General features: G+C 44.5%; 1 protein-coding gene across 1 annotated transcript; it reads right to left on the bottom strand.

Annotated features, from left to right (window-relative positions):
* Window positions 1-1,210: 1,210 nt before the first annotated feature.
* Window positions 1,211-3,017, bottom strand: LOC119311670. The gene is made up of 3 exons (XM_037587345.1): window positions 2,820-3,017; window positions 1,876-2,072; window positions 1,211-1,613 (listed from the first exon to the last, which is right to left on the bottom strand). Exons 1-3 carry the CDS (start codon window positions 2,931-2,933, stop codon window positions 1,436-1,438), a joined length of 489 nt encoding a protein of 162 aa, XP_037443242.1. The 5' UTR covers window positions 2,934-3,017; the 3' UTR covers window positions 1,211-1,435.
* Between the last annotated feature and the right edge of the window lie 21,209 nt (window positions 3,018-24,226).

The raw sequence follows: 24,226 nt of genomic DNA, 5'->3' as shown, positions 1-24,226 counted from the left end.
TGCAGGGGTAGCCACTGAGCTCCTCGGATTGACCCTGTGGCACATGGCCGCTCCTATGCGCGCCCATGCCCGAGCCTTCAGCTCTTCTTCCGCGCCCGCGGGGCCACTCCCTCTTTGGCTCTCCATGCCCACGCACGTGCCACACCGTGTCCGTCGTGCCCGCCGTTGCCATCACGCTCGCCACAGCCACCGCACCACTGTGCCCCGCGCGACGCACACCCTGACCGCGCGTCACTGTCTCGCTGGCTGCGCTCGCCCCGTCTGCTGCCGCCTATCCCTTCGCTTGCCCCGCTGTCGCGCCCCTGCCTCGCGCCGCCTCCTGTCGCGGCCATCTTCTGCCGGCCACCCCCTCACCGCATCTCTGCCCTCCACCGTCGACCGCTCGCCTCACTTGCTGCATGCTTCTTCCTACTGCTATGTTCTGCTCTACCACTGGTACGCTGTTGTGCCATGCCCTCGACACCGCCGTGGACAAACGTGGCGGGGGGATTGTCAATGGAGTACGAGGAGGAGGTGGCGGAGAAGGTGTGGAGAGGCAAGAGGTCTAGGGTGGCGTCAGCTGGCTGTGGTGGAGGTGATTATGCGAGATGGAGCCGGAGCGGAAGGAGAGGTCACAATTGGAAAAAATCGCAAAAAAAATCATAACCCAGAGATCTCATTTCAAAAAAAAATTGCTAATATGGATGGAGGGGTGATTTCTTCAATAGGTGGAAAACATAAGAAATATTGGATGTTATCAAAGAAAGGTAAAAATTTAGGAAAGTTAGGATTTTGAACTGATTTCTATGCAAATGAGTTTTATTGTTTGGTAACATGATATATGTACCTGCCCGTTTGTGACGTGTTTGATTAGGAAAGTTTACAAATGTTAAGAAACTATTTATTGGGAGGAAAGTTTGTGACGTGTCTGTTATTTGTTTCCTAAAACAAATTTCACTAATGAGAGAAATCGATTGATTTAGATAAGTTAGGAAAGTTAGATTCAAATCTATTATTTGTTTCTTAAAAATTTGTTATTTGTTTCCTAAGACAAATTGAACCAATAAAAGGAATCGATTGATATGAATAATTTAAGAAAGTTAGCTCCGTGATTTGTTAGACGTTAGAAAAGTCCTGATTGTAATAAAGAGTGAAGAAAAAATAAACCGATGGACCAGGATGGGAGGGGGTGGTGGGAGGAGATACGAAAAAAAATAGCAAAAATAAACCGTGGAGACTATTCACCAACTGCTTCATTAGGAGTAGAGATTTTAAACTACAACTTCAGTAGATGAAAAACAGAACTAGAATTGCAGAATTCTTCACCATCTAACCCAGGTCGGTTCGGTCGAGAACAAAGTACCTTTATATCAAACAACGGAAACAATCTAATAACTATGATACATTTAACCAAGACGTCTTAGTACTATTTTTTTTTTACTTAAATGGTGCTAGTTCATGTCCTTATTTGGTTCTCGTCGCTGTCGGGAAGGATCTTGGCTTCACTGTTGTTGCTTGTGGCGCCATCTTCTCTCTGCTTCTTGGGTATCCAGAAGTGTTCCATATATACAAAATGCAGAAACAAGTATGAAACCAAGAAGGTGTTGAGTCTGCCCTGTAGTCGATAACTGCGCCTGCAAGTGATGACAAGAGACAAACTCTTGATAAATCTCAAAACGCTCTTATATTATGAGACGGAGGGAGTAGTTAAAGTAAAGATGTAAGGTTCCTTCTCCTGCCAGGTAGAAGGCTTCGTCCGGGCAATTATCTACCACTCTCTCCATTCCAAATTACTCGTCGTGATTTTAGTTCAAACGACGAGTAATTTGGAACGGAGGGAGTAGTATAAACAGAACAAAAGAAAAAGATAAACCGAATGTTTGAGAGACACTATACCAGTAGTAGTCACCAGGCCTAGGCTCCACCTTCCCAACAAGTCGAGCGGCGAGCTGATTAACCTGGAAGGCCTCCCAGGAGAGACTTGGGTACGTGCGTGTCCTTGACAACTCCACCAGCACATCGAACAACTCTTCTTTCTTTTTCTGGAACTGCATTTTCAGCTCCTCCTGAGCCGCCGCAGTCGTAGGTTTAGGCTGCCATATGCAAGAACAAATATTAATGGGCATTCAGAAAAATGAAGCAGCACATCATCACAGTGTGGGATTATACAATGACAACCATATCCAAGTCATTACTAATCACACAGTTCATGAGGCTTTCAGCAATCATAGATGGACTGGAGGGGGGACATTGACACTGCTCGAGGTTCATCTGCTTTGGAACACTTGGAAGCTTCACATCTCTGACCATTATAAGCTACTTTGCCAAGTGTGATTTTTTGCTTGGTTGGCTTTCCAGTAAGACTTTAGTCCTCAGATCGCCGGGATGGACTGTAACTTCACACCTCGGCATGTTTATGTCTGCCTCCATGACAACGAGATGGTGGGTCACATAGTCGTGCACTGTCTAGCCGCTAGATAGACATGGTTTAATCATCGGTCATACAGATGATTTTAGGTGTTCCTGTTGAACTGTTGGCGCGGCAGAGCCGATAGGACTGTTGAAAATTTTACTGGTGCCTCCCACAAAAATATAAAAACAATCCCCGTACAAACACACGCTAGGCGTTGCTAGTTGCCAACTGCACAATTCTTTTTCTTTTTCAATCCCAGTTAGGCGAAAGCTCCAAGATTTCTCGAATTCTTTTGGGCTCAGCTAAGAGAGAGAAAATTACGACTTGCGCAGCGTCTGGAGGACCAAATTGCTGCCGTAGGCCGCCGGATCTGGTAGGGAGGTGGGGGGCAGAGGGATTGAAGGGTACGAGAGAGGAGAGCGCGTACCGTGCCACCGATGGAGATGAACATGGACCGGCGGCCAGACGGGATCACCTGCGGTCCACCTCGCTGGAGCGCCCGCTCGCAGAGCCTCCTCCCCGCGTGCCGGAGCGCCGCCATCGATGGATAATCTCGCCGACTCTGCTACTTCGAGGGGGATCAGATTGCTTTGTCTAGCCCCGTACGCGTTCATCGATCAGGAGGAAGGGCTCCAGTGTATATAGCCCCGGCCCGGCCCGGCCCGTTACCTCTCCCCTGTAGCGATCGGTCGTGCGCCGAGCGGTTTCGATTTCGAAACGGAAGCGGAAATCCACCCGCGCGCTCTCTTCTCTCTGCTCCTGTTATGTCGTGTCGGAAAAGGATAACATGCGTGACAAGATTTCTTGACCTCGCGTCCTCGCCGAAGAGCCACTTTTTGTTTTACCCCACCACAACGGTCGTAGGATAACGTAAACCCAAGCAGGAGGAAGTGTACCGTACCATTGAATTTGTATCCCAAACAAGTTTAGTACTCCCTCCCTTCATAAACATATACCCAAGCCACAATTTCCAACGAAGATTTCTTCATCACGTTTCACCACTTGGTTGAATGTGACTTGAGGACCTATCTCCATTGGAGACACGTGTGTTTGTTTGGGACCCTATGGCGTAGAATTGTGTGTGACTATAGGTCTCCGTTCGTGAATTTTGTTAACGTGAACGTGTGTGCGTCTAGCTATTTTCGGAGCGTGTGGGCCATCCCCGTTCACCTGATTGCATGTGTCCTCCTGTGTGGCTGTGCGCATGTGTGGGCTGACTTCAGGTGAGCTTTGTTGTCGCTGTCATGTCGTCGTTCGGTCGCGTGCTTGTTTCGCCAGGATCCACATGCACTTGCGCCCAATCGTCTTAAAGTGGTACTACCTGATATTATTTCTGAGGAGTAATCTGCTTTTGTCCCTGGCAGACTAATCACTGATAACATCATCACTGCTTACGAGTGCCTACATTTTATGAAGAGAAATAAAGCCAGAAAACATCAGTCTTTTGCCCTGAAGCTAGACATGACGAAGGCCTACGATAGGGTGGAGTGGCCATATTTGAGAGCAATCATGGTAAAGCTGGGGTTCACTGGGAGATGGGTGGACATAGTCATGGGACTGGTCACTACTGTACAGTTTTCGGTCATGTTTAATGGGAAGAGACTGGAGGAATTCCAACCTTCAAGAGAAATCAGACAAGGGGATCCAATATCTCCGTACTTGTTCTTGCTAGCAGCAGAGGGCCTGTCGTGCCTGTTAAAAATCTAAGAGTGAGTCATCCAATCTGGGTGATGTACAAGTGGCTCGTACGGCGCCACCAGTTAGCCACCTTTTATTCGCTGATGACAGCCTGCTGTTCTGCAAGGCAAGTAGTGCAGGAGCTAAGGTGAACCTAGTACTGAATACATATTGTCAAGCATCAGGTCAGCGAGTGAACTTCGCAAAATTGTCAATCTTTTTTAGCAAGGGGGTGCCAGAGGATACCAGAACTGAAATAAAGGGTTTACTCAATATACCCAATGAAACTTTAAATGAGAAGTATTTAGGGATGCCATCAAATATTGGGAGCTCGAAGAATGGGGCCTTTAAATACCTCAAAGATCGTTTATGGAGCAAGGTGCAGGGTTGGGTGGAAAACACCATGTCAACAGCTGGCAAGGAGGTTCTAGTCAAATCAGTTGCCCAATGCATACCAGTTTTTTCAATGTCATGCTTCAAACTTCCAAGGGGTTTATGTGAGCATCTTAATATGCTTATTCGGAAGTTCTGGTGGGGGAGCAAAGATGGCAAAAGGAGACCTCACTGGGTATCGTGGAAAAGCATGACGCAGCCAAAGGGAATGGGAGGCCTAGGGTTTAAAGACTTTGAGCTATTCAATATGGTGATGCTAGCACGACAAGCGTGGAGATTACTCCAAACACCAGATTCCCTTAGTGCTCATGTCCTGAAAAGCATATATTTCCATAACTCGACCACTTTGGAGGCAACCTTGGGCAACCAACCAAGTCAGATATGGCGAGCTATTATCGAAGGCAGGGACACATTGAAACAAGGGCTCATTCGTAGAATTGGCAATGGTCAATCAACTTGTATCTGGGAAGATCAGTGGCTACCAAGAGATGAGATGTTGCGCCCGTATGGAAGTATCCACCCAAACCCACCGAACCTGGTCTCGGAACTGATCGACCACACGAGCGCTTCATGGAATATCCAGCTAGTCAATCAAGTATTTATGCCCATGGATGATCAGATCATATTGGGGATTCCGGTGTGCACCCGCAATCTATAAGATTTTTGGAGCTGGAATTCTGAATCAAGTGGAAACTTCTCTGTCAGATCTGCTTACCGTATGCTTGTAGCAACAAGACAACATCGTGAGGCATGGCTTGAGGGAGCAGCTGGCACATCAAATAACGCGCGGGAGGAAGGAGCATGGAAATCTCTCTGGAAGACCCAGGTCCCGGGAAAGGTTAGGATGTTTCTCTGGCGTTTGTCAAAGCAATCCCTTCCTACAGAGGACATTAGGGCTCATCGGCATATGGCAGATAATGCTTATTGCAGTTTATGTGGCTCTCCTGATTCATGGAGACACTCCTTGGTAAACTGTACTAGCTCGAGATTTGTATGGGCTCTTGTTGATGAGGAGCTGGCTCAAAATCTAGTATCCAACACAGAACCCAATGCCAAGCAGTGGCTATTCACCTTCCTGCAGTCGCTCACGCATGATCAGTTCGTACTGCTCTCGGTCACACTATGGGCAATCTGGACAGCCCGGTGCAAGGCAATTCATGAAGGAATTTTCCAATCACCTCAAGCTACTAACTCCTTTGTTAGGCGCTTCATAGATGAGCTCAACATGATCAATGTAAGAAGTACTACGACAAGGGGAGGAGTTCAGGCCACGGTTCAGGCACGGCCGGTACGCCCCAAAGCTCCACTGGCTGGCTATGCCAAGATCCACGTGGATGCTGGAGTAAGAGCAAGAAAAGGTGGATCAGCAGCAGCCGTTTGTCGGGACAGGCAAGGCAATTTCCTAGGCAGCTCTTCCCTGGTGGTAGCTGGCCTAGAGGACCCAGCGATACTTGAGGCCATCGCCTGCAGAGAGGCTTTAGCGCTCGCGGAAGACCTCAACCTGCACACCTTCATCGTTGCTTCAGATTCCAAGAAAACGGTGGCTGACATCTCATGTGGAGGAAGAGGCAAAAGTGGTTCAATCGTCTAGGAGATTAATCTTAGAGCAATTTTATTTCAGTGTAATTTTTCTTTTGAAGGTCGTGCTGCAAATGTCAAAGCACATAGATTAGCCAAATATTCACTTCGTCTCGGTCCGGGGCGCCACCTTTGGTTGGGCCAACCCCATGATTCGAGTTGTATCCCACCCGTTGTGGACTATGATGAATAAAGTTTGGCTTTCCCCTAAAAAAACATGCAGTTGCGCCCGCTGCCATAATCAGTGCCACTTAATTCGTTTAGTCCAGAAATGGTGCCGCTAGGTGTTTCCAGAGCTGAAGACAAAATTGTAGAGTCTGTCGAGAACACTAATGTCCTGGAGCGGCAAGAACATAGGGAATGTCTGAGCTGAGATTAAAAAATTGAAGTGGGAGTTGGAGGTGTTCCAGAACAGTCCCTCAAGGATCGACCCGTCAAATATAGAAGTCAAAGTACGTGACTGCCTGGTTGAGCTGTTTCATACGGAGGAGATCATGATTGAAGAACTCTGTCAATGACACAATCATCTGGAAGATTAACTCCCAGTTGAGTCAAGTGGTTATGGTATCCAGACATTCTGAGTATGTGCTTACTAACAGAACTGTTCTCCTCCATCTTGCAGCTATAGAACTTGTTGAAGACTTCATATCTCTCAACTCGGGCATTTGCTTGAAATATTAACTTCAACTCCTGGAACATCTCATATGGTCCATGACATTCAAAACGTCTTTGAAGTCCCGATTCTAAGCCGTAAAGCATGACACACTGAACTAACGAGTAGTCATCAGATCGAGCTTGGCAGGCGTTCACAACGTCAGCTTCTGCTGCTGCAACAGGCCTTGCACCTAGCAGTGCATCAAGGACATGATTATTCTGTGCAGCCATGAGGATAATTCTCATGTTACGGACCCAGTCTGTGTAGTTGCTACCATCATCTTTTAACTTAGCTTTCTCTAGGACCGCATTAAAATTCAAAGGAACGGTAGCACGGTCCATTGATCTACAACATAGATATGCCAAAACTATCAGGACTAAGTTCATGATAAATTAAGTTCAATTAATCATATTACTTAAGAACTCCCACTTAGATAGACATCCCTCTAGTCATCTAAATGATACATGATCTAAATCAACTAAACCATGTCCGATCATCACGTGAGATGGAGTAGTCTTCAATGGTGAACATCACTATGTTGATCATATCTACTATATGATTCACGTTCGGCCTTTCGGTCTCCAGTGTTCCGAGGCCATATCTGTATATGCTAGGCTCATCAAGTTTAACCTGAGTATTCCGTGTGTGCAAATCAGGCTTGCACCCGTTATATTTGAACGTAGAGCCTATCACACCCGATCATCATTTGGTGTCTCAGCACGAAGAACTTTCGCAATGGTGCATACTCGGGGAGAGCACTTATACCTTGAAATTTTAATGAGGGGTCATCTTATAATGCTACCGCCGTACTAAGCAAAATAAGATGCATAAAACATAAACATCACATGCAATCAAAATATGTGATATGATATGGTCATCATCATCTTGTGCTTTTGATCTCCATCATCGAAGCAACGTCATGATCTCCATCGTCACCAGCTTGACACCTTGATCTCCATCATAGCGTCGTGGTCGTCTCCCCAACTATTGCTTCTACGACTATCATTGCCGCTTATGATAAAGTAAAGCAATTACATAGCGCTTGTATTTCATACAATAAAGCAACAACCGTATGGCTCCTGCCAGTTGCCGATAACTTTTACAAAACATGATCATCTCATACAACAATCTTTATATCACATCATGTCTTGACCATATCACATCACAACATGCCTTGCAAAAACAAGTTAGACATCCTCTACTTTGTTTGTTGCAAGTTTTACGTGGCTGCTAGCATGAACCGTACATACCTACGGCACAAAAACCACAACGGTGATTTATCAAGTTTGCTGTTTTAACCTTCACAAGGACCAGCCATACTCAAATTCGATTCAACTAAAGTTGGAGAAACAGACACCCGCCAGCCACCTTTATGCAAAACTAGTTGCATGTCTGTCGGTGGAACCGAGATCATGAACGTGGTCATGTAAGGTTGGTCCGGGCCGCTTCATCCAACACTACCGTCGAATCAAAATAAGACGTTGGTGGTAAGCAGTATGACGATCACCGCCCACAACTCTTTGTGTTCGCCTTGTGCATATCTACGCATAGACCTGGCTCGAATGCCACTATTGGGAAACGTAGCATGCAATTTCAAAAAAAAAAAATCTACGCTCACGCAAGATCTATCTAGGAGATGCATAGCAACAAGAGGGGGAGGGTGTGTCCACGTACCCTCGTAGACCGAAAAGAGGAAACATTAACTTAACGTGGTTGATGTAGTGGAATGTCTTCTCGAATCAACCGATCAAGTACCGAACGTATGGCACCTTCGAGTTCTGCACACGTTAAGCTCGATGATGTCCCTCAAACTCTTGATCTAGTGGAGGCACGAAGGAGTTGATGAGTTCTGTCAGCACGACTGCGTGATGACGGTGTTGGTGAAGTGATCCGCACAGGGCTTCGCCTAAGCACTACGACAATATGATCGAAGGAGTAATGGTGGAGGGGGGCACCGCACACGGCTAAGATAATTGATGTGCTTTGGGGTGCCCCCTGCCCCCGTATATAAAGGAGGAGGGAAGGAGGCTGGCCACAAGGGGCATGCCAAGGAGGGGGGAGTCCTACTAGGACTCCCAGTCCAAGTAGGATTCACCCCCCCTCTTTTTTCCTTCTCATGGAGGGGGAAAAGGGGAAGGGAGAGGGAAGAGGAGAAGGAAAGGGGGGTGCGCCCCTCCCCTAGTCCAATTCGGACTCCCCATGGGAGGGAGGCACGGCCACCCCTTGTGGGATGCCTCCCTTCTCCCCTATGGCCCATGTAGGCCAAACAATTCCCCCCCCCCCCCGGGGGGGGGGTCCGGTAACCTCCCCGTACTCCAAAAATACCCGAACCTTTCCGAAACCATTCCGGTGTCCGAATACAATCGTCCAATATATCAATATTTACCTGTCGACCATTTCAAGACTCCTAGTCATGTCCGTGATCTCATCCGGGACTCCGAACAATCTTTGGTCACCAAAACACATAACTCATATAATACATATCGTCATCGAACGTTAAGCGTGCGGACCTTACGGGTTTGAGAACTATGTAGACATGACCGAGACACCTCTCCGGTCAATAACCAATAACGGAACCTGGATGCTCATATTGGTTCCCACGTATTCTACGAAGATCTTTATCGGACGAACCGCAATGTCAACATACGTTATTCCCTTTGTCATCGGTATGTTACTTGCCCGAGATTCGATCCTCGGTATCCTCATACCTAGTTCAATCTCGTTACCAGCAAGTCCTTTTACTCGTTCCGTAGTGCATCATCCCGTAACTAGCTCATTAGTCACATTGCCTGCAAGGCTTCATATGATGTGCATTACCGAAAGGGCCCAGAGATACCTCTCCGATACTTGGAGTGACAAATTCTAATCTCGATCTATGCCAACCCAACAAACACCTTCGAAGATACCTGTAGAGCATCTTTATAGTCACCAAGTTACGTTGTGACGTTTGATAGCACACAAGGCATTCCTCTGAGTAAATTGCTGAAAACCACCACTTTGAAGGCAAGCTTTGCGAAAACCACTACAATACATTTCTTTTGCAAAAAACACCGTGTCTACGGTAATATTTTTGCACAAAGCATTGATCGGCGGATCGGGCTCAGTTAAGCTTGTTTATGACAGGTGGGGCCCATTTTTTGCGTACGTGGCACAATCGGCCATCCCGACAGCCGTTTGACAGTGACGTCCCCCTCCATCCCCCCTCTATTCGTTTGACCCCGTCGTCTCCCCCCTCCTAGCGTCCGCCCGCTGTTCCCCTTCTTCCCCCCTCTCCCATCCGCTCTCTACCCTCCTCGCATCGCGTAAGCAGATGGCTACTCCGGCGAAAGCAGGCGGTGTCGGCAGCGGCGATCCTCCCTACAGTGGCGCAGGCGACTCGGATCCCGACCCAGGAGGTGAGCTTTGCGGGAGCTCGAACCCTAGCAAGGCAATGCCCAATGCGGAGGAGGAGGTGCAGTATTCGATGGAATACGCAGCGGCTAGATCTTTCGCGACGGCGGTGAAGGCGAATCCAATTGGAAGCCACCACATCGCCTCATGCTTCGGCGGTGTATAGTGAGATCCCCTTCCCCTTCTCCATTACATTCCGTTTCTAGGGCTAGGGTTAGCTTATAATGAGATCCAGTTCCCCATCTCCATTGCATATTGTTGGGCCTATGGTTGTTATTGCGATGATATGTTTCTGAAATTAACTCATTATGTTTAAACTAGGCGCTGTTTGTGTCTTATTTAGTTGAAATAAGCTACAGTTATATAGTTGGAATTAGGTGCTGTGTTGATCTGTATTGCAGTAGTTCTTAATGAAACAAAGCTAGGGATTTTGTACTGTTTTGCTTTCTACTACATTGGTTACTTAAGTAACCCAAAGCTTTGTATTGCTCTTGTTTGTTGCTATTCTGCTTTTTCATAAGTGTTATAATTGAACACTTATACAACACCATGTTTCTTTATAAATTTGTAGTCTGGATGATGAGGTTTGGGAATTGAGGATGCATTTTCATGACAAAGACAATCTTGAGAGAACTATGATGTTGTTAGACATCACATTTTACAATCTAGTAGCACTGATAGAGACTGAAGGATGTGGTTTGAGGGATTACATGTACTATGTGAAGGGTCCTAGCCTAGCGATAGAAGGAATGCAAGAAATAGAGGATGATGACATGCTGGAGGAAATTCTAAATCACATAGTACAACAGAAGCAGAAGATCTTCAATGTGACAGTTGCTAGGGCTAGTTTCCCCAAACCTGCAGATATAAATAGCAGTGGTAATGTTATTGAGCAGCAGATCCCTCTGCAGGAAATTGGAGAGCCCCAACTGTATCAGGTAGATCAAGAAAGAGTGTTGTTCAATGCAGGTAATGTAGAAAATTCAGACGCAGCAGAAGAAGTTGCAGAAGAAGAACCACTACCAATACAGTTTGTAACACAGCAGAGCACAATCATTTCAGAGGAGCAACTGCAAATAGAAAAAATTATGGAGGAGACAAGGAGAAAGGAAATTGCAATTTTTAGGAAGAGTAAGAAAGAAAAAGAGAAGGCCACTCCTTTGAAAAGGAAAGATGCAGATATGGACAACGAAGAGAACAGTGAAGATGGTAATTTGATAGAATATGGGGATATCCTTGCTAGGCTTGAGGAAATGAAAAAACAGAGGGATGATCCATTACTGCATTATGAAGGGGACATAGATGTTGAGGAGATGTGGGATACAAATGAGGAGGAGGAACTGTATGAGCCATCAGGTGAAGAAGAGGATGATGATGATGAAGAGGAGGAGGAATTGGAGGAAGAGGTGCAAGAGGAGCAAAGCAATGAAGAGGAGCAAGAGAGTGGGCAACATATCCAAAAGAAGAATAAGGCCAAGAGGCACAGAAAAGGGCCAACTAGTAGATCACAGGGAAGTGTAGTGGAAATGTGTGAGGAGGACTGGATACCATCAGATGATGAGTACAAAAAACCAGAAGACCTGGGTTTGGAAGATGATGATGGTGCTGAGGCAATGGCTTATGTGTTTCCCAATGGTAGGAAGAGTAGAGAAAAGAAGATGAAGCCAAGGTTATGGTATGTTGAGGACAGAGCTGACCCACATGACCAATTTGTGAAGCATCTTTGCTTCATTGATGTGTACCAGTTCAGAACTGCACTCCAAACCCTGCACATCACAGAACAGGAACTTTGAGTACCATAGAAACTGCAGTGACAGGATTATAGCACAGTGCATAGGTCAGCAATGCCCTTTCTACATGGCAGCTTCTCAGATTGCAAAGGAGAAGACATTTACCATTAGGAAGTTGTATTTGGTGCACACATGCCCTTCTGTGTCAGAGAGCACCAAAGTCACTGCCAAGTGGGTTGCAAAACATTGTGAGGAGGCAGTGAGGAATGACCCTAACACAACAATAACTACAATTATTAACACTGCAAAGAGAAAGTATGGAGTGGATATATCAACCCACATGGCCTACAGGGCTAGGAAGGCAACAAAGAGTGTTGTGTTAGGAGATCAGAAGGCCCAATACACCAGGATTAGGGATTATTTACAGGCTGTCTAGACACTAATCCAAGTTCTAGATGTAGTGTGACAACAAAATATATTAGGGAGCACCCTAGAAAGAACCCTAGGTTTCATGGATTGTTCATCTGCCTGAATAGATGCAAAGAAGGGTTCCTCAATGGTTGTAAACCATTCATAGGTAATTGCCTTGTATTGTTTGTGCCACTTATATGTTCATATGCCACTTATATGTTCTTTCAAGTACTAATCATTTGTGCTAATATTGTAGGTTTGGATGGATGCTTCATAAAGCTCACTACTGGTCAACAAATCCTAGCTGCTACTGGAAGAGATGGGAACAACAACATTTTTCCCATTGCTTTTGGAATTGTAGACAAGGAGGACACAAATTCCTGGACATGGTTTCTATACCAGCTGAAGGTAGCAATAGGTGGGGAATCTGGCAAGTTTGGACAGTACACAATCATTTCAGATAGGCAAAAAGGTAATATATTTAGTTGTACTTTCGTGTAGTTACTTTCATGTAGGTACTTTCATGTAGTTGTAGTTACTTAGTTGTAGTTGTTTCATACAGGGTCTTTTGAAAGCCATAAATAGAGTCTTCCCCAATTGCCCACAAAGGTTTTGCCTTAGGCATATCTACCAGAACTTTCAAATTGCTGGGTTTAGAGGGCCAGAATTAAAAAAATACATGGATGGAGCAAGTTACTCATATACTGAACATGGTTTTCAAGTTGCAATGCATGAGTTAAAGGGAGATTGTGAAGCAGCTTGGGTGTGGCCTAGCAAAATACCCAAACACACTTGGGCCAGACATGCCATGCATTTGAACTGCAAGACAAACTTAGTTGTTAACAATCTAAGTGAGGTTTTGAATAGGTGGGTCCTAGACGTGAGGGCTAAGCCAATAAGGACCATGGTTGATGGAATTAGGACAAAGTTGATGGTTGATATGTCTCCAACGTATCTATAATTTATGAAGCATTCATGCTATTTTATTATCTGTTTTGAATGATTGCGGGCTTTATTATACAATTTTATATTACTTTTGGGACTAACCTATTAATCGGAGGCCCAGCCCATATTGTTGTTTTATTGCCTGTTTCAGTATTTCGAAGAAAAGGAATATCAAACGGAGTCCAAACGGAATGAAACCTTCGGAAAAGTTATTTTTCGAACAGAACCAATCCCAGGAACTTGGAGTGCAAGCCAGGGGATCATCGAGGAGGCCACGAGACACGGGGGCGCGCCCACCCCCCTGGGCGCGCCCACCCCCCTGGGCGCGCCCTACCCTCTCCTGGGCCCCTCGAGGCTCCCCAGACTGACTTCTTTCACCTATATATTCCCTCGTACCCTAAAAACATCGAATATCAAGATAGATCGGGAGTTCCGCCGCCGCAAGCCTCTGTAGCCACCAAAAACCTCTCGGGAGCCCGTTCCGGCACCCTGCCGGAGGGGGAACCCATCACCGGAGGCCATCTTCATCATCCCAGCGCTCTCCATGACGAGGAGGGAGTAGTTAACCCTCGAGGCTGAGGGTATGTACTAGTAGCTATGTGTTTGATCTCCCTCTCTCGTGTTCTCTCTCGTGTTCCTCTATGGCACGATCTTGATGTATCCCGAGCTTTGCTATTATAGTTGGATCTTATGATGTTTCTCCCCCTCTACTCTCTTGTAATGGATTGAGTTTTCTCTTTGAAGTTATCTTATCGGATTGAGTCTTTAATGATTTGAGAACACTTGATGTATGTATTGCCGTGATTATCTGTGGTGACAATGGGATATCATGTGCCACTTGATGTATGTTTTGGTGACTGATGTCTACTACACAACCTTCTTCTTGTAGACGTTGTTGGGCCTGCAAGTACACAGGTTTGTAGGACAGTAGCAAATTTCCCTCAAGTGGATGACCTAAGGTTTATCAATCCATAGGAGGCGTAGGATGAACATGGTCTCTCTCAAACAACCCTGCAACCAAATAACAAAGAGTCTCTTGTGTCCCCAACACACCCAATACAATGGTAAATTGTATAGGTGCACTAGTTCGGCGAAGACATGGTGATACAAGTGCAATATGGATGGTAGATAAAGGTATTTGTAATCTGAAATTGTAAAAACAGCAAGGTAACAAGTGGTAAAAGTGAGCGTAAACGGTATTGCAATGATAGGAAACAAGGCCTAGGGTTCATACTTTCACTAGTGCAAGTTCTCTCAACAATAATAACATAGATAGATCATATAACAAGCCCTCAACATGCAACAAAGAGTCACTCCAAAGCCACTAATAGCGGAGAACAAACGTAGAGATTATGGTAGGGTACGAAACCACCTCAAAGTTATTCTTTCGGATCGATCTATAAAAGAGTTCGTACGAGAATAACACCTTAAGACACAAATCAACCAAAACCGTAATGTCACCTAGATACTCCATTGTCACCTCAAGTATCCGTGGGCATGCTTATACGATATGCGTCACACAATCTCAGATTCATCCAACCAACATAAAAGTACTTCAAAGAGTGCCCCAAAGCTACTACCGGAGAGTCAAGAACGTGTGCCAACCCCTATGCATAGGTTCCCAATGTCACGAAACCCGCAAGTTGATCACCAAAACATACATCAAGTGGATCAATAGAATAACCCATTGTCACCACGGTTATCCCACGCAAGACATACATCAAGTGTTCTCATAAAAGACTCAATCCGATAAGATAACTTCAAAGGGGAAACTCAATTCATCACAAGAGAGTAGAGGGGGAGAAACATCATAAGATCCAACTACAATAGCAAAGCTCGGGATACATCAAGATCGTGCCATAGAGGGAACACGAGAGAGAACATGAGAGAGAGAGATCAAACACATAGCTACTGGTACACACCCTCAGCCTCGAGGGTGAACTACTCCCTCCTCGTCATGGATAGCACCGGGATGATGAAGATGGCCACCGGTGATGGGATCCCCCTCCGGCAGGGCGCCGGAACGGGCTCCCGAGAGGTTCTTGGTGGCTACAGAGGCTTGCGGCGGTGGAACTCCCGATCTATCTTCTGTTCTGGAAGTTTTACGATACGTAGGTATATATGGGTGCAGGGGGTACGTCGGTGGAGCTACGGGGGCCCCACGAGGCAGGGGGGCGCGTCCTAGGGGGGTGGGCGCGCCCCCACCCTCGTGAGCACCTCCCGTATCTTCTGACGTGGAGTCCAAGTCCATCAGGTGGGTTTCCTTCCAAAATTAACTTCTCCAGTTGATTTTGTTCCGTTTTGACTCCGTCTGATATTCCTTTTCCTCGAAACACTGAAATAGGCATAAAACAGGAAATCTGGGTTGGGCCTCCGGTTAATAGGTTAGTCCCAAAAATAATATAAAAGTGGATAATAAAGCCCATATTGCCTAAAATAGTAGATAAAGTAGCATGGAGCAATCAAAAATTATAGATACGTTGGAGACGTATCAAGCATCCCCAAGCTTAATTCCTGCTCGTCCTCGAGTAGGTAAATGATAAAAAAAATTGATGCGGAGTGATACTTTGGCATAATTTCAATGTAAATCTTCTTAATTGTGGCATGAACATTGAGATCCGAATGAATACAAAATAAAAGTTCATATTGATAAAAGAAATAGTAATACTTCAAGCATACTAATCAAAGCAATCATGTCTTCTCAAAATAGCATGGCTAAAGAAAGTTATCCCAAGCCCGGGTAAAGGAGGAGGGTTGTGATAGGCTTGGCGAGCCAACGTAAAAACTCAGCCACTCTTATGGAGATGAAACCCAAAAGATTTTCGTTGGGGCGTAACCCTCTCAGCGACGCGCCACATCGGAACCCGGGTGTGGTGGAAAATGGGCAAGGGCCGGGCCATCACCCCCCAAGTGGCGCGCCGTATCTTGATCCGGATACGGTGGCAAGTGAGCGAGGATCGGGTCGTCGCATCCTTAGTGGCGCGCTACATCGGCGCCCGGATGTAGTGGAAAATGAGCAAGGGTCTTCGCATTTGACTCGACGAGTGCGAAGGGTAAGGAAGCTAGCCGAGCCTAGGAGGATTCGCTTAGGTAGCTGGAACGTAGGGTCTCTGACAGGGAAGCTTCGGGAGCTAGTTGATGCAGCAGTGAGGAGAGGTGTTGATATCCTTTGCGTCCAAGAAACCAAATGGAGAGGACAGAAGGCGAAGGAGGTGGAGGATACCGGCTTCAAGCTGTGGTACACGGGGACGGCTGCAAACAGAAATGGCGTAGGCATCTTGATCAACAAGAGCCTCAAGTATGGAGTGGTAGACGTCAGGAGACGTGGGGACCGGATTATCCTGGTCAAGCTGGTAGCTGAGGACTTGGTTCTCAATGTTATCAGCGCATATGCCCCGCAAGTAGGCCACAATGAGAACACCAAGAGGGAGTTCTGGGAAGGCTTGGAAGACGTGGTTAGGAGTGTACCGATTGGTGAGAAGCTCTTCATAGGAGGAGACCTCAATGGCCACGTGGGCACATCTAACACAGGTTTTGAAGGGGCGCATGGGGGCTTTGGCTATGGCATCAGGAATCAAGAAGGAGAAGATGTCTTAAGCTTTGCTCTAGCCTACAACATGATTGTAGCTAACACCCTCTTTAGAAAGAGAGAATCACATCTGGTGACTTTTAGTAGTGGCCAACACTCTAGCCAGATTGATTTCATCCTCTCGAGAAGAGAAGATAGGCGTGCGTGCCTAGACTGTAAGGTGATACCTGGGGAGAGTGTTGTACCCCAACATAAGCTGGTGGTTGCTGACTTCCGCTTTCGGATTCGTGTCAAGCGGGATAAGCGTGCCAAGGTCGCTAGAACGAAGTGGTGGAAGCTCAAGGGGGAGGTAGCTCAGGTGTTCAAGGAGAGGGTATTTAAGGAGGGCCCTTGGGAGGAAGGAGGGGATGCGGACAATGTGTGGATGAAGATGGCGACTTGCATTCGTAAGGTGGCCTCGGAGGAGTTTGGAGTGTCCAGGGGAAGGAGAAGCGAAGATAACGATACCTGGTGGTGGAATGATGATGTCCAGAAGGCGCTTAAAGAGAAGAAAGATTGCTTCAGACGCCTATACCTGGATAGGAGTGCAGACAACATAGAGAAGTACAAGATGGCAAAGAAGGCCGCAAAGCGAGCTGTTGGTGAAGCAAGGGGTCGGGCATATGAGGACCTCTACCAACGGTTAGGCACGAAGGAAGGTGAAAGGGACATCTATAAGATGGCTAAGATCCGGGAGAGGAAGACGAGGGATATTGGCCAAGTCAAATGCATCAAGGACGGAGCAGGCCAACTCTTGGTGAAGGACGAAGAGATTAAGCATAGATGGCGGGAGTACTTAGACAAGCTGTTCAATGGGGAGAATGAGAGTTCTACCATTGAACTGAATGACTCCTTTGATGAGACCAGCATGCGTTTTGTGCGGCGCATCCAGGAGTCTGAGGTGAAGGAGGCTTTAAAAAGGATGAAAGGAGGCAAGGCGATGGGCCCTGATTGTATCCCCATTGAGGTGTGGAAAGGTCTCGGGGACGTAGCGATAGTATGGCTAACCAAGCTTTTCAACCTCATTTTTCGGGCAAACAAGATGCCAGAAGAATGGAGACGGAGTATATTAGTACCAATCTTCAAGAACAAGGGGGATGTTCAGAGTTGTACTAATTACCGTGGAATTAAGCTGATGAGCCATACAATGAAGCTATGGGAGAGAGTCATTGAGCACCGCTTAAGAAGAATGACAAGCGTGACCAAAAATTAGTTTGGTTTCATGCCTGGGAGGTCGACCATGGAAGCCATTTTCTTGGTACGACAACTTATGGAGAGATATAGGGAGCATAAGAAGGACTTGCATATGGTGTTCATTGACTTGGAGAAGGCCTATGATAAGATACCGCGGAATGTCATGTGGTGGGCCTTGGAGAAACACAAAGTCCCAGCAAAGTACATTACCCTCATCAAGGACATGTACAATAATGTTGTGACAAGTGTTCGAACAAGTGATGTCGACACCGATGACTTCTCGATTAAGATAGGACTGCATCAGGGGTCAGCTTTGAGCCCTTATCTTTTTGCATTGGTGATGGATGAGGTCACAAGGGGTATACAAGGAGATATCCCATGGTGTATGCTCTTTGCGGATGATGTGGTGCTAGTTGACGATAGCCGGATGGGGGTAAATAGGAAGTTAGAGTTATGGAGACAAACCTTGGAATCGAAAGGGTTTAGGCTTAGTAGAACTAAAACCGAGTACATGATGTGCGGTTTCAGTACTACTAGCTGTGAGGAGGAGGAGGTTAGCCTTGATGGCCAGGTGGTACCTCGGAAGGACACCTTTCGGTATTTGGGGTCAATGTTGTAGGAGGATGGGGGTATTGATTAAGATGTGAACCATCGAATCAAAGCCGGATGGATGAAGTGGTGCCAAACTTCTGGCATTCTCTGTGACAAGAGAGTGCCACAAAAGCTAAAAGGCAAGTTCTACAGGACGGCGGTTCGACCCGCAATGTTGTATGGCGCGGAGTGTTGGCCGACTAAAAGGCGACATGTTCAACAGTTAGGTGTGGCGGAGATGCGTATGTTGAGATGGATGTGTGGCCACACGAGGAAGGATCGAGTCCGGAATGATGATATACGAGATAGAGTTGGGGTAGCACCAATTGAGGAGAAGCTTGTCCAACATCGTTTGAGATGGTTTGGGCATATTCAGCGCAGGCCTCCAGAAGCTCCAGTGCATAGCGGACGGCTAAAGCGTGCGGAGAATGTCAAGAGAGGGTGGGGTCGATCGATTTTGACATGGGAGGAGTCCGTTAAGAGAGACCTGAAGGATTGGAGTATCGACAAAGAGCTAGCTATGGACAGGGGTGCGTGGAAGCTTGCTATCCATGTGCCAGAGCCATGAGTTGGTTGCGAGATCTTATGGGTTTCACCTCTAGCCTACCCCAATTTGTTTGGGACTAAAGGCTTTGTTGTTGTTGTTGTTGTAAAGAAAGTTATCCCTACAAAATCATGTAGTCTGGCTGTTGCTCTATCTTCATCACACAAAGTATTTAATCATGCACAACCCCGATGACAAGCCAAGCAATTGTTTCATACTTTAATAATCTAAAACTCTTTCAACTTTCACGCAATACATGAGCGTGAGCCATGGACATAGCACTATATGTGGAATAGAATGGTGGTTGTGGAGAAGACAAAAAGGAGAAGATAGTCTCATATCAACTAGGCGTATCAACGGGCTATGGAGATGCCCATTAATAGATATCAATGTGAGTGAGTAGGGATTGCCATGCAACGGATGCACTAGAGCTATAAATATATGAAAGCTCAACAAAAGAAACTAAGTGGGTGTGCATCCAACTTGCTTGCTCACGAAGACCTAGGGCACTTTTGAGGAAGCCCATCATTCGAATATACAAGCCAAGTTCTATAATGAAAGATTCCCACTAGTATACGAAAGTGACAACATACGAGACTCTCTCTATCATGAAGATCATGGTGCTACTTTGAAGCACAAGTGTGGTAAAAGGATAGTAGCATTGTCCCTTCTCTCTTTTTCTCTCATTTTTTTGTTGGGCCTTTTCTCTTTTTTTTATGGCCTCATTTTTCTATATTTCGTCCGGAGTCTCATCCCGACTTATGGGGGAATCATAGTCTCCATCATCCTTTCCTCACTGGGACAATGCTCTAATAATGATGATCATCACACTTTTATTTTTCTTATAACTCAACAATTACAACTCGATTCTTAGAACAAAATATGACTCTATATGAATGCCTCCGGTGGTGTACCGGGATATGCAATGAATCAAGAGCGACATGTATGAAAATTATGAAGGTGGCCTTGCCACAAATACAATGTCAACTACATGTTCATGCAAAAAGCAATATGACAAAAGTAATGTGTGTCATATGAACGGAACGGTGGAAAGTTGCATGGCAATATATCTCGGAATGTCTATGTTAATGCCATAATAGGTAGGTATGGTGGCTGTTTTGAGGAAGGTATATGGTGGGTGTATGGTACCGGCGAAAGTTGCGCGGCACAAGAGAGGCTAGCAATAATGGAAGGGTGAACGGGTGCGCATAATCCATGGACTCAACATTAATCAAAAGAACTCATGCACTTGTTGCAAAAAATTAGAAGTCATCAAAAACCAAAGCACTACACGCATGCTCCTAGGGGGATAGATTGGTAGGAAAAGACCATCGCTCGTCCCCGACCGCCACTCATAAGGAAGACAATCAATAAATAAAATTGTGCTCCAACTTCATCACAAAGCGGTTCACCATACATGCATGCTACGGGAATCACAAACTTCAACACAAGCATTCTTTAAATTCATAATCACCCAACTAGCATCACTTTGATATTATCACCTCCATATCTCAAAACAATTATCAAGCATGAAACTTATCTTAGTATTCAACGCACTCAAAAGAAAGTTTCACATATCTTGAATACCAAGTGTATTAATGTTAAGCAAATTACCATGCTATTAAAGACTCTCAAAATAATATAAGCGAAGCATGAGAGTTCATCTGTTTCTTCAAAATAAAACCACCATTGTGCTCTAAAAGATATAAGTGAAGTACTAGAGCTAATGACAAACTACTTTGAAAGATATAAGTGAAGATCAATGAGTAGTCGAATAATTATGCAACTATGCGAAGACTCTCTCTCATTTAATAATTTCAGATCTTGATACTTTATTCAAACAGCAAGCAAATCTAAAGAAAACTACATTGCAAGGATATCACAACTCATGTGAAGAAGCAAAAACTTAGGCTCGACCGATACTAACCGATAGTTGTTGAAGAAGAAAGGTGGGATGCCTACCGGGGCATCCCCAAGCTTAGATGCTTGAGACTTCTTGGAATATTATCTTGGGGTGCCTTGGGCATCCCCAAGCTTGAACTTTTGTGTCTCCTTAATTCCTCTCATATTATGGTTTCTCTTTTTATCAAAAGCTTCGTTCACAACAAACTCAACAAGAACTCATGAGATAGGTTAGTATAAGCCAATGCAAAACCTTATCATATTCTACTGTAACAAATCACTAAAATTATTATTCAACATTGAATACTAAATGCCTCTGCATATTTAATACTCCTATCCTCAAGTAGAATCATTAAACAAGCAAACATATGCAAACAATGCAACCATAACAGCAATCTGCCAAAACAGTAGAGTCTGTAAAGAATGCAAGAGTAACAATACTTCCCTGACTCCAAAAATTATGAACTAAAATTCCCACTGTAATAAATTTATCAGATCTTAATATGAAAAAAGATTCAACGTTATACCGTTCTCTGACTTTTCTAGGGAATATTTGCAACAGCGGTAAACTTTCTGTTTTCAAACAGCAACATGTATACTAGCAAAATAAGCATGGCAAAGTCTATCCTTGACTTTTTTATTGAAACTAAAGATGCAAAACATTATTATAACTAACAGCAAGCAAAAACTACCAAAATAAAATGACGCTCCAAGCAAAACATATATCATGTGGCGAATAAAAATATAGCTACAAGTAAAGTTACCGATGAACGAAGACGAAAGAGGGGATGCCATCCGGGGCATCCCCAAGCTTAGTTGCTTGGTTATCCTTGAACATTACCTTGGGGTTCCTTGGGCATCCCCAAGCTTAGGCTCTTGTCACTCCTTATTCCATAGTCCATCGAATCCTTACCCAAAACTTGAAAACTTCAACCACACAAAACTCAAAACAAAACTCGTAAGCTCCGTTAGTATAAGAAAATAAATCACCACTTAGGTACTGTAATGAAGTCATTCTAAATTCATATTGGTGTAATATCTACTGTACTCCAACTTATCTATGGTTCATACCCTCCGATACTACTCATAGATTCATCAAAATAAGCAAACAACACATAGAAAACAGAATCTGTCAAAAACAGAACAGTCTGTAATAATCTGTAACAAACGTATAATTATGGAACCCCAAAAATTATGAAATAAATTTCTGGACCTGCGAAATTTGTCTATTAATAATCTGCAAAAATAATCAACCTAAAATCACTCTCCAGTTAAAAAAAAGGCAGCTAATCTCGTCAGCACTAAAGTTTCTGTTTTTCACAGCAAGATCACATAAACTTCACCCAAGTCTTCCCAAAGGTTCTACTTGGCACTTTATTGAAACAAAATCTATAAAACATGATTACTACAGTAGCATAATGATGTGGACACGCAAAAACAGTAAGGATAAATATTGGGTTGTCTCCCAACAAGCGCTTTTCTTTAATGCCTTTCTAGCTAGGCTTGATGATGACAATGATGCTCACATAAAAGATAAGAATTGAAACATAACGGGAGCATCATGAAGCATATGACTAGCACATTTAAGTCTAATCCACTTCCTATGCATAGGGATTTTGTGAGAAAACAACTTATGGGAACAATAATTAGCTAGCATAGGAAGGCAAAACAAGCATAGCTTCAAAATTTTAAGCACATAGAGAGGAAACTTGACATTATTGCAATTCCTACAAGCATATGTTCCTCCCTCATAATAATTTTCAGTAGCATCATGAATCAATTCAACAATATAACCAGCACCTAAAGTATTCTTTTCATGATCTACAAGCATAGAAAATTTACTATTCTCCACATAATCAAAATTCTTCTCATGAATAGTAGTGGGAGCAGACTCAACAAAATAACTATCATATGCTTGAAAATTAAGATCAAGATGACAAGTTTCATGGTTATAATTATTCTTTAAAGCATAAGTGTCATCACAATAATCATCATAGATAGGAGGCATGCTTTCATCATAGTAAATTTGCTCATCAAGGCTTGGGGGACAAAAAATATCATCTCCATCAAACATAGCTTCCCCAAGCTCATGGCTTTGCATATCATTAGCATCATGGATATTCAGGGAATTTGTACTAACAACATTGCAAGCATGCTCATCTTTCACATATTTTATGCCAAGAATTCTATGTAATTATTCTTCTAGTACTTGAGCACAATTTTCCTTTCCATCATACTCATGAAAGATATTAAAAAGGTGAAGCATATAAGATAAACTTAACTCCATTTTTTGTAATTTTCTTTTATAAACTAAACTAGTGCTAAAACAAGAAACAAAAAGATTCGATTGCAAGATCTAAAGATATACCTTCAAGCGCTAACCTCCCCGGCAACGGCGCTAGAAAAGAGCTTGATGTCTACTACACAACCTTCTTCTTGTAGACATTGTTGGGCCTGCAAGTGCACAGGTTTGTAGGACAATAGCAAATTTCCCTCAAGTGGATGACCTAAGGTTTATCAATCCGTAGGAGGCATAGGATGAAGATGTTCTCTCTCAAACAACCATGCAACCAAATAACAAAGAGTCTCTTGTGTCCCCAACACACCAAATACAATGGTAAATTGTATAGGTGCACTAGTTCGGCGAAGAGATGGTGATACAAGTGCAATATGGATGGTAGATAAAGGTATTTGTAATCTGAAATTGTAAAAACAGCAAGGTAACAAGTGGTAAAAGTGAGCGTAAACGGTATTGCAATGATAGGAAACAAGCCCTAGGGTTCATACTTTCACTAGTGCAAGTTCTCTCAACAATAATAACATAGATAGATCATATAACAAGCCCTCAACATGCAACAAAGAGTCACTCCAAAGCCACTAATAGAGGAGAACAAACATAGAGATTATGGTAGCGTACGAAACCACCTCAAAGTTATTCTTTCAGATCGATCTATAAAAGAGTTCGTACTAAAATAACACCTTAAGACACAAATCAACCAAAACCGTAATGTCACCTAGATACTCCATTGTCACCTCAAGTATCCGTGGGCATGATTATACGATATGCATCACACAATCTCAGATTCATCCAACCAACATAAAAGTACTTCAAAGAGTGCCCCAAAGCTACTACCGGAGAGTCAAGAACGTGTGCCAACCCCTATGCATAGGTTCCCAATGTCACGAAACCCGCAAGTGATCACCAAAACATACATCAAGTGGATCAATAGAATAACCCATTGTCACCACGGTTATC

The sequence above is a fragment of the Triticum dicoccoides genome, chromosome 1B, assembly GCF_002162155.2.
Source record: "Triticum dicoccoides isolate Atlit2015 ecotype Zavitan chromosome 1B, WEW_v2.0, whole genome shotgun sequence".
Classification (NCBI taxonomy): domain Eukaryota; kingdom Viridiplantae; phylum Streptophyta; class Magnoliopsida; order Poales; family Poaceae; genus Triticum; species Triticum dicoccoides.
The sequence above is the reverse complement of the archived record's forward strand: the minus strand, read 5'-3'. Positions and strand labels throughout refer to the sequence as shown.